Below are 12,749 nucleotides of genomic sequence, written 5' to 3'. Positions count from 1 at the left end.
GTAATAGTTATTTCTTTATGCTCTTTATCTGCAGTTTATAGAATCATAAAATCATAGGATTGGGAGGGACCCCAGATGTTTTGGCCCTCCAGATGTTTTGGAACTACAGCTCCCATCATCCCTAGCTAACAGGACCAGCAGTCAGGGATAATGGGAGTTGTAGTCCCAAAACATCTGGAGGGCCAAGTTTGCCTATGCCTGATCTAGTCTAACCCCTTGCAATGCAGGAATCTCAACATGTGCTTCCCCCATCCTATTTGACCCTGCTTAGCTTTACAACTGTTCTGGGAGTTTTATTGTTGCTCCGGGCGGGGGGGGGGGGAGTTCATTCGATATTTTTTAAGGTATCTGTACTGAGGGACGCAGGTGGCGCTGTGGGTTAAAGCCTCAGCGCCTAGGGCTTGCCGATCGAAAGGTCGGCGGTTCGAATCCCTGTGGCGGGGTGCGCTCCCGCTGCTCGGTCCCAGCGCCTGCCAACCTAGCAGTTCGAAAGCACCTCCGGGTGCAAGTAGATAAATAGGGACCGCTTACCAGCGGGAAGGTAAACGGCGTTTCCGTGTGCGGCTCTGGCTCTGGCCAGAGCAGCGATGTCACGCTGGCCACGTGACCCGGAAGTGTCTCCGGACAGCGCTGGCCCCTGGCCTCTTAAGTGAGATGGGCGCACAACCCCAGAGTCTGTCAAGACTGGCCCGTACGGGCAGGGGTACCTTTACCTTTACCTTTTACTGAGGTTTTGGTAATGTGAAAATTGATTTATGTAATTACAAATGGAAAAAAATGTGCTAACGGATTCACTATTTTTATTTATTTTTTTAAATGAAGAGGACCAAGTCAATAACCCCCTCTGCTTGTCTTTGCAGGAGACAAAGGGCTCCTGGGGGAAACAAGTCTCAGCAACACACGGAGCACCAACAGGGCACGGCCAAACACAACAGGGAACACCAGAAGCCCTCGCAGGGAGGCCAAGTGCCGCACTCGGCAGGCCGGCCCGGCCACCACGGCTACAGCCAAAACCGGCGGTGGCACCACAACCAGAAACACTCGCCCAACGACAAGGAGGCGCACAGAAATGCCAAAGAGACTGAGAACCTGAAAATCGAGGACACCTCTGTCTGCACGGTGCACATCCCCCTGGAGGTCCACCGCGGCAGCGAAGGCACGGACAGGCAGTCGCCGCAGTACATCCAGGACCCGGAGAGCAGGCGGAAAGACAGCCTCCACGAGCGGATAAGCGAGAGGCCCAAAATCAACTTGCTCCAGTCCTCCAAAGACAGACTACGCAGGAGGCTAAAAGAGAAGGTGACTCCCTTGCCCCTTGAAGCAAGCTGAAACGCAGGCTCCCATCCCCAGCCCAGACGTTAGGTAGGGGGAAGCCACTGCCTCGGGCGGCGGAAGCGGCACTCCTGCAGGTGCCCAGCTGCCCTGCTGCCTCCGCCACTGGCGGAGAAGCAGCACCAGCGTCAGTGCCAATTTTGGGCAGGGTCTCATCCGAAATTGGCTCCTGCTTCTCGGCCTGCAGTGGCGGCAGCAGGGCAGGGAAGCATATTCGGTTTGGGCTCAATCAGCAAAGTGGGGCGAAGCTGCCCCTGCTGTTATTTTTCGCTCCATAAGACACACTTTTCCCCTCCTAAAAAGTAAAGGGAAATGTGTGTGTGCCTTATGGAGCGAATGCAGGGGGGAGGCAAGCAGGAAAAGCCGCCAAGAGCCACACACAGGCTTCATGCGGCTCTTGCGGGCTTTTCCCCAGGAGGAAGAAGAGACTGACGCAGCCAGTCAGTCCCTTCTCACTCCTCGTAGAAAAGCCCACAGGAGCCGCGCACTCCTTTAAGGAGTGTGCGGCTCCTGTGGGCTTTTGCAGGAGGTGGGGGTATTGCCATAGCTGCGCGCAGCCTCTCCCAGCCGGAGAGGTTGCGCACGGCTAAAGAGGAAGCCAAGACAACGAGCAGGATCCAATATTTTTTTTCTTGATTTCCTCCTCTAAAAACTAGGTGCGCCTTATGGTCTGGAGTGAAAAATACGTAGGTGTGCACTTATTTGCCCAGCAGTTTTCACAGGGGAGGTCTAAGCTGTTTGGAGAAAGGGGCAGTGCAAAATCCCTTTCCCTCTTATCTCTGGAGCTCTCAGAGAGGCCTTTGCCGGTTCCTGACCCCTTCTTAGAACTGGCTTAGCATGCACATTTTGCTCTGCACCATGAGGACCAGAAACATTGCAGGTATATCCTGTGCTCTTCCCCCCCCCCAAAGGCAAAGGGAGCCACTTCTTGTGCAGAAGGGTGGAAGCTGCTAGAGCAGCGGTTCTCAACCTGTGGGTCCCCAGATGTTGTTGGACTGCAACTCCCATCATCCCTGAGCTCTGGCCTTGCTAGCTAGGGGTGATGGGAGTTGTAGTCCAACAACATCTGGGGACCCACAGGTCGAGAAAGGCTGAGCTAGAGGGAGCCGTGCTGCTCCTGCCAGTTCAAAGTGAGAGTCGCGTTTGTGGATTCTTAGCTGCACAAATGCTATGTGTTCATTGACATTATCATCGCCGCTTGTAGTGCAGTGGGAATGCAGCAACTTCCTGCTTCTCCAAGAAGATTAAAAATAAGCACACACAGCCAGGAGGTTAGCAGACAAACAAATCCTGTCCGAGCCCTTCCCTAGGCAGCTTACCTTGGCATAACCCACAGACAATGGACCCCTTTATGTGGGTGGTGGGGCTGCTGCTTTGCCAGCCTAATGTGATGCTGGCATGGGCACGAGCCAGAGATTGGGGTCTTTCTATCCCAAGTGGCAGGGGAAGGAATTCCATGCTGCAATTGCTAAGTAAGAAGGAAGCCATGAGCAGGGGGGAGAAGGAGGAGGGGGAAAGTGTGGATTGGAATTGAGAAACCACAAACCCCAGGGAGCCAACCTTTCCCCCCGAGTTTGCAATAAGCATCCCGCAGCACAGACATCTCTGAATATTGTGGCTCCGAGCCACAATCTGGGGTGTCCATTTTAGTAGTTCTCCTTACTAGGAACATCATGTATTGTTTTCATCACGCAGGTATATTTTTTCATCTTCACAAAGGTCTGTGATGGATTGTGTTCAAACCCACATGGGAGTATAGATATATGCACAGATATGTATATATATTTATATAGGACACCACTGATATGTTTTAGTTGGCTTTTTCCAGGGTATGTGCATTTATGTTCAGAGTTGAGTCCTGTGGAACTAAGGGAAGGTTGATCCTATAGAAAAATGTGGTTGTTGCGGAATTTCCTTTTGCTCTCTGTCTTCTCTTTGCATTAGGAAGTCTGTTGCCACTAGGTGTCGCTATATGTCATTGGTTTTCTGCCTTAACAGGTCCAGCGCAGTGTCCTCTAATTCCACGTCTTGCCACTAGGTGTCACTCTATGCTGTTTGTTGCTTTTGCCTACGAGGACTAATACCCCCAAAAACAATATACATTCACCCCTATCTATCACCTCTTGTTTAAAAACGTTGCCACAGACAAGTGCCCAGAAACCAGTTATGGAAAGATAGCATTTATTGCGCTAATTTTCCTCAACCAAAGCACCCATGAGAGATCCAACTTCTGCTTAAAAACCTCCAAGGACAAAGAGCCTATACCACCACCTAAAGGAGTCTCTTGCACTGCCGAACACCTCTTTTCTTAGAAAGCTTTTCTTAGCCTGCAACGTGCGGCAGAAATTCAGCATGTATGGTTTTTCAACAGGAGACAGCTGCATTCCTTCAATTCTTTCTACCAGGTGGTTGTTAAAAGCACAGAGCTTCCATCCTTAAAAAGTGGCCCATTTGGCTGCAGAGTTTTGAACTCGGAGGCCTATCCAGATGTTTGCTTGGAATAGGTTTGTCTTTTGATTGCTGTGGTTTCCTTAAGATTTGTTCCCAGAAGAGGAGCCTATAGGCACTTTATGCAGTTCCATTTCTGAAGCTTTGCATATCTGAGCCGAGCCGGTCTAGTTAGTTGCCTGGTGAGCATAGGAACACAGGGTTTATATTGAGTCAGGCCATTGGTCCATCAAACTCTAAATTGTCCGCTCTGACTGGCAGTCTCTCTCCCGGGTTTCAGGCAAGATTGTCTCCTAATCAGCGGTGGAGCAAGCCAATTGGGCGCCTGGGGTGGCTCGTGTGCCCTGTGCCCAGGGGTGGGGCCAGCCAGGGCAAGACGCTCCGCTGGGCCTCCAAGGAGTCTGTCTGCCCCCTCCCACTAAGCCCTGCCCTACTGCTGGGGGGGAGGCAGCGGGCGGACCGTTTGGACAGCACGGAGTCTGCGCGCGCCCAAGCCACCTTGTCTCTCCCAGGAGAGACGCCTGGCTCGGGTACGCTGCAGGCCCTGCAGTGAGTGCCGTCCTCCATTTTGTCACCACACCTCAGTGGTGACAACCAGGGTGGACCACCCCCACCGCACCCCCCTTCCTCTGCCCCTGCTCCCAGTCCTACCTGAAGATGACAGAGACTGTTTAGGGAAGCTTTTAATGTTTAATAGGTTATTGTATTTTAGTGCAGTGTTTCCCAACCTTGTGCCTCCAGCTGTTTTTGGACTACAATTCCCATCATCCCTTGCCACTGGTCTTGCTAGTCAGGGATGATGGGAGTTGTAGTTCAAAAACAGCTGGAGGCACAAGGTTGGGAAACACTGTTTTAGTGTTCTGTTGGAAGCCGCCCAGAGTGGCTGGGGAAATCCAGCCAGATGGGCGGGGTATAAAAATAAATTATTATTATTATTATTATTTAAACCCGGAACCTTCTGCATCTAGCCCCTGAGCTATATGCCCCTGCCCCAACTGAGTTGAGACAGTTACATGGGATTCAGTGTGCAGTGTAGACTCGCCCTTGGATGTTGGGTCCAAGCACCGGTTAAAACTTTAGCTGCTCCTCACTGCAAGTTCAGATTTTTCGCAGCATGCTTAATGTATACTTTAATTGCATAGGCCTCCTTCCATGCTTCCAAAGTTGTCGTTTGCTTGGTGCAACTGTGCTGATCTGTCTTTTTCCTTTTTCTTTTTCTTTCCTTCCTTTTTCTTCTCTCTCTCCCCCCCCCCCCCCGCCCCCGCTCCACGTTTCCCTTGCATAACAGATGCCTTGTCTTTCCCTTTTCACGGATCAGGACGAAGTGGCCGTGGAGTCCACCAACCCTCAAAAGAACAAAATGGACAAACTAATTGAAATTCTCAACAGCATGCGGAACAACAGCAGCGGGGTGGACTCCAAGCTCACCAACTTCATGGAGGAGGCCCAGAACTCCACCAACTCCGAGGAGATGCTCGGGGAGATAGTTAGGACCATTTACCAGAAGGCCGTGACGGACCGCAGCTTTGCCTCCATGGCTGCCAAGCTCTGTGACAAGATGGCGCTCTTCATGGTGGAAGGCACCAAGTTCCGAAGCCTCCTTCTCAACATGCTACAGGTAACCAGACAAATCGCAGCCACTGCTTTTGCTGCCGCTGCTGCTGCTGGCATGCCGTCGCTTACAGAGAGAGAAGTCCGTAAGTTCTGACCGTGCTTGAGCTGCCTCCTTCGTTCCATTCTCACCCAATTAATTTTAGAAAAATGAAAGCATAAAGGGGGAGAGAGGGAGGGGGAACCCAGGGCAGCATTTCTGTGTTTGTTTACACGAGCGTTTCATGGTTACGATGGACTGATATAATTTTATAGGCGCTGCCCGCCTCCTGTTCTATTTTGAATGCCCGCTTTGGCAATTGTGTGGTCTCTCCAAAGCACATGTTCATCTCACTGTAAGACCAGGTGGATCTGTACTACCGATTCTGTGGTTTTGGACTTTGTTTTAGTTTTGAACTGATGGGCGGCCTCCATAGATTTGGGGGAGGCAGGACAGGTTAGGTAGCCTTGGGTACCTGCCCTGAGGATGAAGGGCCCAGCAGACAGGCGGCTTCTGAAAGTGGTTTGCATAGAATTTTGAAATCGTGTGTGAATCTGGTGGCCTGAAGAGGCTAAAAGAGGCAGGTGGAGGGAGGGAGGGAGGGGGTCAAACCTCTCACAGGACCATGAAGGCTTTTCCCACAAGACGTTGCAAGGCAGACCTTCATTGCATGTATGGAAGCGCCATAGAGTAAGCCCTGCACCAGAATCGGGCCTCCCCAGTGGAACTCAGTTGGTGTGTCTGTGCCATCATAGAGGAACAGACTTGGATCCAGGAGGACATCTGCCCGCAGAGGTCATGTCCCCCAGCCCTCTCTCCACGCTGGAACAAGACAACAAAAGGTTTTTTCCAAGCCTGGAAGAGAGCAGGGTTAACCTCGGTAAGCTGCATCATATGTTGTTTATGTCTTAAGACCTGTAAGACCTTTGCTTCCTGTCCCAGAAAAGTGAGGGTGTTCTGTGGCTACACAGTAAGGTGTGTCCACACTACAAATTTAAACCAGTTTAAAATACCTTTAAACTGCCCTGGTTCCCAGCCACAGACCTCTGCGGGGTTGTTGCTGTGTGTCATAACTGGGTTTGTCTTAATGCCAGATTCTCAACACTCTCCTGCAACTACATTTCCCACAATTCTTTGGAGGAAGCCATGAATGGTCAGCCTAGTTTCTTCAAACCCTTCTGAATATACAGTGAATATATGTCCTGTCCATGCTGGGGATCAAGCAACAATGAGTTCACCTTAAAATTATTGGTGTCAGTTCTTCGTAGCCAAGTAACATTGTCTTCCATAAACATGGTTTTAAATGAGTCTGTAAGTGACTGTGGAGGCCAATTCTGGATCCACACGTCCTTCCACAGTGGGGACATTGGTTTCCGGGCGGGGGTTGATCGCGGTGTGGATTTGCCAAGCGTGCCTTCCTCTTGGTGTGTTACTCCCCCGCGTTCTGAGTTCGAGTGTCTTCAAGGCCCATGACACCTTTGGTAAAGGCTGTTCTCCAATTGGAGTGCTTGCAGACAAGTGTTTCCCAGTTTTCAGCATTTATACTACATTTTTTTAAATTTGCCTTGAGAGAGTCTTTAAACCTCTTTTGTTGACCACCAGCATTACGCTTTCCATTTTTAAGTTCGGAATAGAGTAGTTGCTTTGGAAGACGATAATCAGGCATCCACACAACATGACCAGTCCAACAAAGTTGATGTTGAAGAATCCATGCTTCAACACTGGTGATCTTTGCTTCTTCCAGTACACTGGCATTAGTTCGCCTGTCTTCCCAAGTGATGTGTAAAAATTTTCGGAGACACCGTTGGTGGAATATTTCGAGGAGTTGGAGATGGCGTTTATAAGTGGTCCATGTTTCACAAGCATACAGTAAGATTGGTAGTACAATAGCTTTCTAAACAAACATTTTGGTTTCCCTGTGAATGTCCCGATCCTCAAACACTCTGCATTTCAATCGGGAGTAAGCCGTACAGGGCTGGATCCCTATAGAAAACAAGATGCCGGGCTCAGTGCTGACTGACAGCTGTCATTTTGCAACTGCGAGAGCCATGTAGTGCAGCAGGTGAACAGAGGTGACCCCGATTCAAGTTCCTGCTCTGGAGAGATGGCGACCGACTAGTCAATGCTTCTGTCAGCCAAACCTACCGGGCAAGGTTATCACAAAGCCGAATGTGCCTCAAGACAAGGCAACTAAAAAAATTCCAGGAATCTGGGTTTTGGGGGTGGAACCTCAATCACCAGTGTTTCCAGGTTGAATATAAAACTGTCATCAATGCGAGTTGTTGCCAACTTCCTGATAAAACACGAAACAGGCTTTGGTTAGGAGGAGCTAGCAGCAGGGGTTAAGTTCACACCTCCTTCTCACCAGGGATTAAGGCAGAATTGAATTCACGATAAAGCCTTTGGAGGCCCTGTGCATTATCCCCGAAGGGTGAAGGACCTTTTTTAGCCTGATGTTGCCAGGCTGTGCAAGGGTGTGATAAATAGGGGATAAGCATCTTTCCTCATTACCGCTAAAGCCTCTGAATTCTCAGTCCAGCCACTGAGCAGGAACAGTCGACCTGAACCCCTCGCATATGGGCCTAACAGATGCTCGTGTTTTTAAAGAAGGCCCTGTGGACTCAGAAGCAAATGGCTGCAAAGGCTTAGGCAAGCTGGCAAGAACCAGTCTCGCAGCAAGCTTCAGCAGAGGGCCTAACACACTCAAGCACTGGCAGGGCTGGGGGCCACACAACCTGTTTGCCTGGCCCTCTAAATCCTACGCAGGCTGCACCCTTCTACCACAGACTGGTTGGATGCAGAGGAATGGTGGGAGGAACCAGCTGGGGAGCCCCCAAGGGAAGAAGGCTCAGAGCCCAGGAATTGGTAGTGGGGTGTTAATGAGTGGTGGGGTGTTAATGAGTGGTCAGTGGGAGGAGGCGGTGGCAGAAGCTGAAGAGGTAACAGGGTTTAGTGAGCTGGGAGAGTTGGTGGCAGAGAGAGGGAGGGAGTAGAGGGAGGAGAGAGGCCAAGATGAGCCAGGTTGGGGAAGAAGCCAGGGTGTCTCCCCCTCCTGCTGCAACAAGCTCCCCTCTCCTGTCTCCCAGAACCAGGAGAGGCATGAAGAGGGCGGAGGAGAAGTTAGCTTTGTGGAGGTGCAGTCTCAGATTGCTTGGGAAAGACCCTGGAGAGGAGGGGATTTCAGCAGCAGTGGGAAGGCAGGGACCTTCAGTCTCTCCACAACTGCTTCCTTGGGCAAAGGCCTGGCAGAGATGAGATGCTGTGCTCATTAGATCCTGCTTTTGCCCATAAAGAGTTAACTCCAACTTGCCCAGTGTGATTTATGGCTGGCTGGCTCCTATCACCTTCACTGGCCCTGCTATGCTCTTGTAACTCCTTTTTATGTTTACTCCTCCTTAAACTGTGAAAATGCCTCTTCCTTGCCTGGTTGGAGAATGGAGAGTGGCGTCTGTCCGTCACCTATGATATGTGGCCCTCAGAAAGGTTGGCCATGACGGAATCGGCCCTTGGGTTGAAAAAGGGTGTGTGTGTCCCCTCACTCACGTGATAGTGGACCATCATACATGGTGTGCAATGCTCAGAATTGGGCCCAGAATTCTGAGATCTGGTGCACTCAGGCCAGGATGGGTATCATATGTTCAAACCCATTATATCTGAGCAACCTGGCCACTGAATTCTGCACCGGCTGAAGTTTTCAACAGGCTTCAGAGGTGGCTCCACGTGTTGCAGTAATCTAACCTAGAGGTTGCCAGAGCTTAGGTGACAGAAGCTAGGCTATGTGCGGACAGGGGTGCAGCTGGGGCACCAGCCGAAGCTGGTGGAAGGCGTTCTGCGCCACTGAGGCCACCTCCAGCTGCAGCAATGGATGTGGAAATACCTCATCGAGGTAACCCCACCGAGAAGAGGCAATCCATTCCATTTTCTAAGAACGTGAGGGAGGGAGACCTGTGATTGTGGAGTTTGGAAAGATACTCCCCCTGGGAGTCTTCTGGCGACCATTGTTATAAATACCAGCAGTTGCATTGGCCGGAGTGTGTGTTTGTGGGTGGGGAGGAACGGACGTTAATTGGCTTGCCTGCAAGCTCCGGGTATGTAACCTAAGTTAAAGTATTCCTCTGTTGAAATCTGCGTGCTCTTTATAACCGAGAGGTGTCTGCTTCTAAAGTATGCATAGCAAAGTGTATTAATAGAGAGGGCATCACTGGGATTGTAATAGAACCCTTCTCTCCTTAGCAACCGTTCCTAACAACACATCAAACAGAAGGATGTGATACCTTTCGGGAGAGGAGGTGGGGTCAGGGGAGAAGCACTAAAACTGCCAGATCCGTATGCAGTTATTGACACGACAGGGATGTTGCAAGACAAGAGGGCGTGAAAAAGGAGATTGAGACACATCCCAAGATAAGGCCTGAAGCTGGAGAGGGGAAGCCTCCCTTAGCCCAAGGGACACATTCTCTTCTGAGCAACTTCCTGGGGGCCACCATTGCCAGGGTGGGAGGGGCCAGGAGCAAACGAGGGCGGAGCAACATAAATAAATTTTAGCTTTGTGCTGTTGTCGACATCCGTCCCTCTTGAGAGACAATGGAGTGCGCTGTGTTAGCCGCACCAAAGTGACCTCTGTGGGGTGCGAGCCTGGACGGTGTGTTTGGGGGTTCTGGGCTACCCAGATGGCACAACCCCACTCTCACTGATGTGATCTAGAGGAAAGCAGAGCAAGATGCTTGGCACCAGCTTGGCGGCAGGAGCTGCCAGAAGGAGGCGCCATCCAGCCGTCTGCAAATTTGTGTAGGGTGTGCTCATTAGCCTTTTCTTGTCCCTCAAGGCAGCGGCGGTTTAGGGCCAGAGTTTTCCTTCTCCTAGATGGGCTATCTTCCCAGATTGACGAGCCCCATCTACCCCTCATTTCCCCCTACAGCGCTTGCAGAAACCACCTTCTTGACCAGGGGTTGGCAAACTAAGACCCACGGACTGGATCAGGCTCAATTGCCTTCAGGATCTGTCCATGGATCGGCGTGGGGATTCTGTTCATTCGAGCTGCGCCATTCCCCCCCCGAGCCATTCCATTTCCCTCCCCCCTCCCACACACCACAGCGCCTCCTCCCTCCCTCCTCCTGGCTTCTCCCCGCCCTGCCTAGAGGAGGAAGGGGGCTGGTCTAAGCTGGCTGAGCCAGTGGCGACGCAACGGGGGGGTTGGGGGGCAGTACACCCCGGGTTATATGCCTGTGGGGGTGACAAGAAGTCAGCGAGCGGCGGCGCGAGCGGCCATTGCACTGCCGCAGCTGCCTTTGGAGGATCCCCCGTTCACAGCTGCAGCCGTGAGCAGAGGATCCTGGCGCTGGCGGCAAAACGCTATATAGCGCATGTGCGGCATCACTATGTGCATGCGTGCGACGCCGTACATGCGCTGTACTTAGTGGTTTGCCACCGGGGCCACTGCAGCGCCATACAGACAGTGCCAGGAGTCTCTGCTCACAGCTGTAGGGGTGCCAGAGGGATCCCTAGCACTGTCCGTACTGCGTTGGAGAGGCGCCGGCGGCAAACCGCTATACAGCGCATGTGCGGCGTCACTATGTACAGTGCATGAGTCATACGAAGCAATGCCGCACATGCGCCTTAGGTCGTGACATCTGCCCCGGGTGTCACGACGCCTTCCTTCGCCCCTGGGCTGAGCGCCATTCTAAGCAGCCCCCCTCCGGAGCCAGCCCTTTTGCGCCGCTCACCTTCCCTCCGCTGCCACCCCCTGGTGCTCCTGTGGGCCAGACATCGCAGTGGACAAGCTTGCTCTGCCTACTCATGAGAAGAAGAAGCAGTGGTGGTGGTGGCGGTGGCAGCCCCTGGGAAGGTAAGTGCAATGGTGGGGGGTGGAGAGGAGGACTACTTGCCCCCCTCATCTCTTCTTCCAGCTCCCCGCCACTTCTCTGGCCTGCCACAAGATCTGAGAGGCAGTGAACCAGCCCACGGCTGGACCAGCCCATGTTCTTGACCATTGGATTCACCATTGCTCTTATCTGCTCGATCCATTGTAGCCTTGTAGGGGAAGCCCCTTACTCAACAAGGGTTTGAGAGACCCATTGGCTACCCTCACCGGGTCTAGCCGGCCAGTCGAAGCCGTTCCCAGGGTGTGGCCACTGTCACATGCTGACAGCTTCTAGGAGCCACAGCTGAGAGCTGAGTTCCTGTGGGCATCTCATAGATCCGTCTCCATCCATCCAGAGTTCAAAGACATTTGGGGCGTAAAGCAGGACCGCTGAGGGGCGTGGCTTTGAAAAAGTGGGTGTGGTCTGGAGGGAGGCCTGGGAAGTTGCATCTGAACGATAGGGGGTCCCCTCAAAATCATGTGTACGCTTGACTTGGGTTCCGTACTGAAAGAAAGGTGGGGTTTAAGCGTAATAACATTAATATTGCCAGTCATCATCTGAGATGCAAGTCCTCTTCACTTAGTACTGAGCAGCTCACGGAATCCGGTTTTCTAACCTCTGTTCCATTCTCCAGATTTTCATATCCTCGGAGGGACGAACTAAATGTAAAATGAGGAAAGACAAGGTCATCATCACCAAATAATGACAGCTGAGGGTTGACTTATTTCCCTGCACAGTAGCGCGTGATATAATTTATGCCATACCCTATCGGTCTGTTTCTGGACCATGTCAAGTTCACATGTGTTCATTCATTAAGTCCGTTCCTTCCCGTTTCTACTTCAAACTGTGATTGATTTATTGATTTAAAATCCACACAGAAATTCATAAAATACTTTTATCATAAAATGCATTAAAATTTCACATTTTACCTCAATGTACGTGTTTCTAAATCTCATCTTAAAGTAGACAGACGTGATTTTGATGCTTGGTGTTTATAAAGCCTGAGGCAATTAAAAACTGAATTATTTCCTTCGATTGATTTAAAATCCACACAGAAATTCATAAAATACTTTTATCATAAAATGCATTAAAATGCACATTTTATCTCAATGTACATGTTTCTAAATCACATCTTAAAGTAGACAGACGTGATTTTGATGCTTGATGTTTTTAAAGCCTGAGGCAATTAAAAACCTGAATTATTTCCTTCTCCTGTGAATCGACATCGGGGCACCAGAGGTGTTCCTGAACATGTCTTTCCAAAATGAGAATTGGGAGGTTGCAGAACATTTGTGCCTCCTGCCTCAGGCATTTAAAAAAGCCTCTCTTTGGATCGGGCCTTGAACCAAAACGTTTGCCAGGAACATGGATCCTGTGGATATGAATATAGTATTTACAAAGGCAAAGCTATAAAATAGAAATGGAATAGTTTCATTAAAGGACCCAGACAAGCAAACGCATTTAACTTTGTAGTGTAGGGTTTACAACTTCCTTCTCCCTCAGTGTCGAGGTCTTTATGG

At 50.9% G+C, this 12,749-nt stretch overlaps 1 protein-coding gene and 1 long non-coding RNA gene across 4 annotated transcripts in view; both read left to right on the top strand.

Annotated features, from left to right (window-relative positions):
* The window catches only part of LOC307226408, a 304,430-nt gene that overhangs the window by 243,748 nt on the left and 47,933 nt on the right, over positions 1–12,749 (top strand). The window lies entirely within an intron of this gene.
* CTIF (cap binding complex dependent translation initiation factor) overlaps positions 1–12,749 on the top strand; it is a 192,390-nt gene that overhangs the window by 138,964 nt on the left and 40,677 nt on the right. For 2 of the 3 annotated variants that reach the window (XM_079994876.1, XM_079994874.1), the window contains 2 exons: positions 861–1,299; positions 5,069–5,398. In XM_079994876.1, coding sequence (XP_079851002.1) covers positions 861–1,299; positions 5,069–5,398 — 769 coding nt within the window. The remainder of the gene's footprint in view (positions 1–860; positions 1,300–5,068; positions 5,399–12,749) is intronic. The other variant, XM_079994875.1, reaches the window with a different exon arrangement.

Source organism: Podarcis cretensis (genome assembly GCF_951804945.1).
Source record: "Podarcis cretensis genome assembly, chromosome: 11".
NCBI classification, from domain to species: Eukaryota; Metazoa; Chordata; class Lepidosauria; order Squamata; family Lacertidae; genus Podarcis; species Podarcis cretensis.
This window is presented reverse-complemented; position numbering and strand designations above follow the sequence as displayed.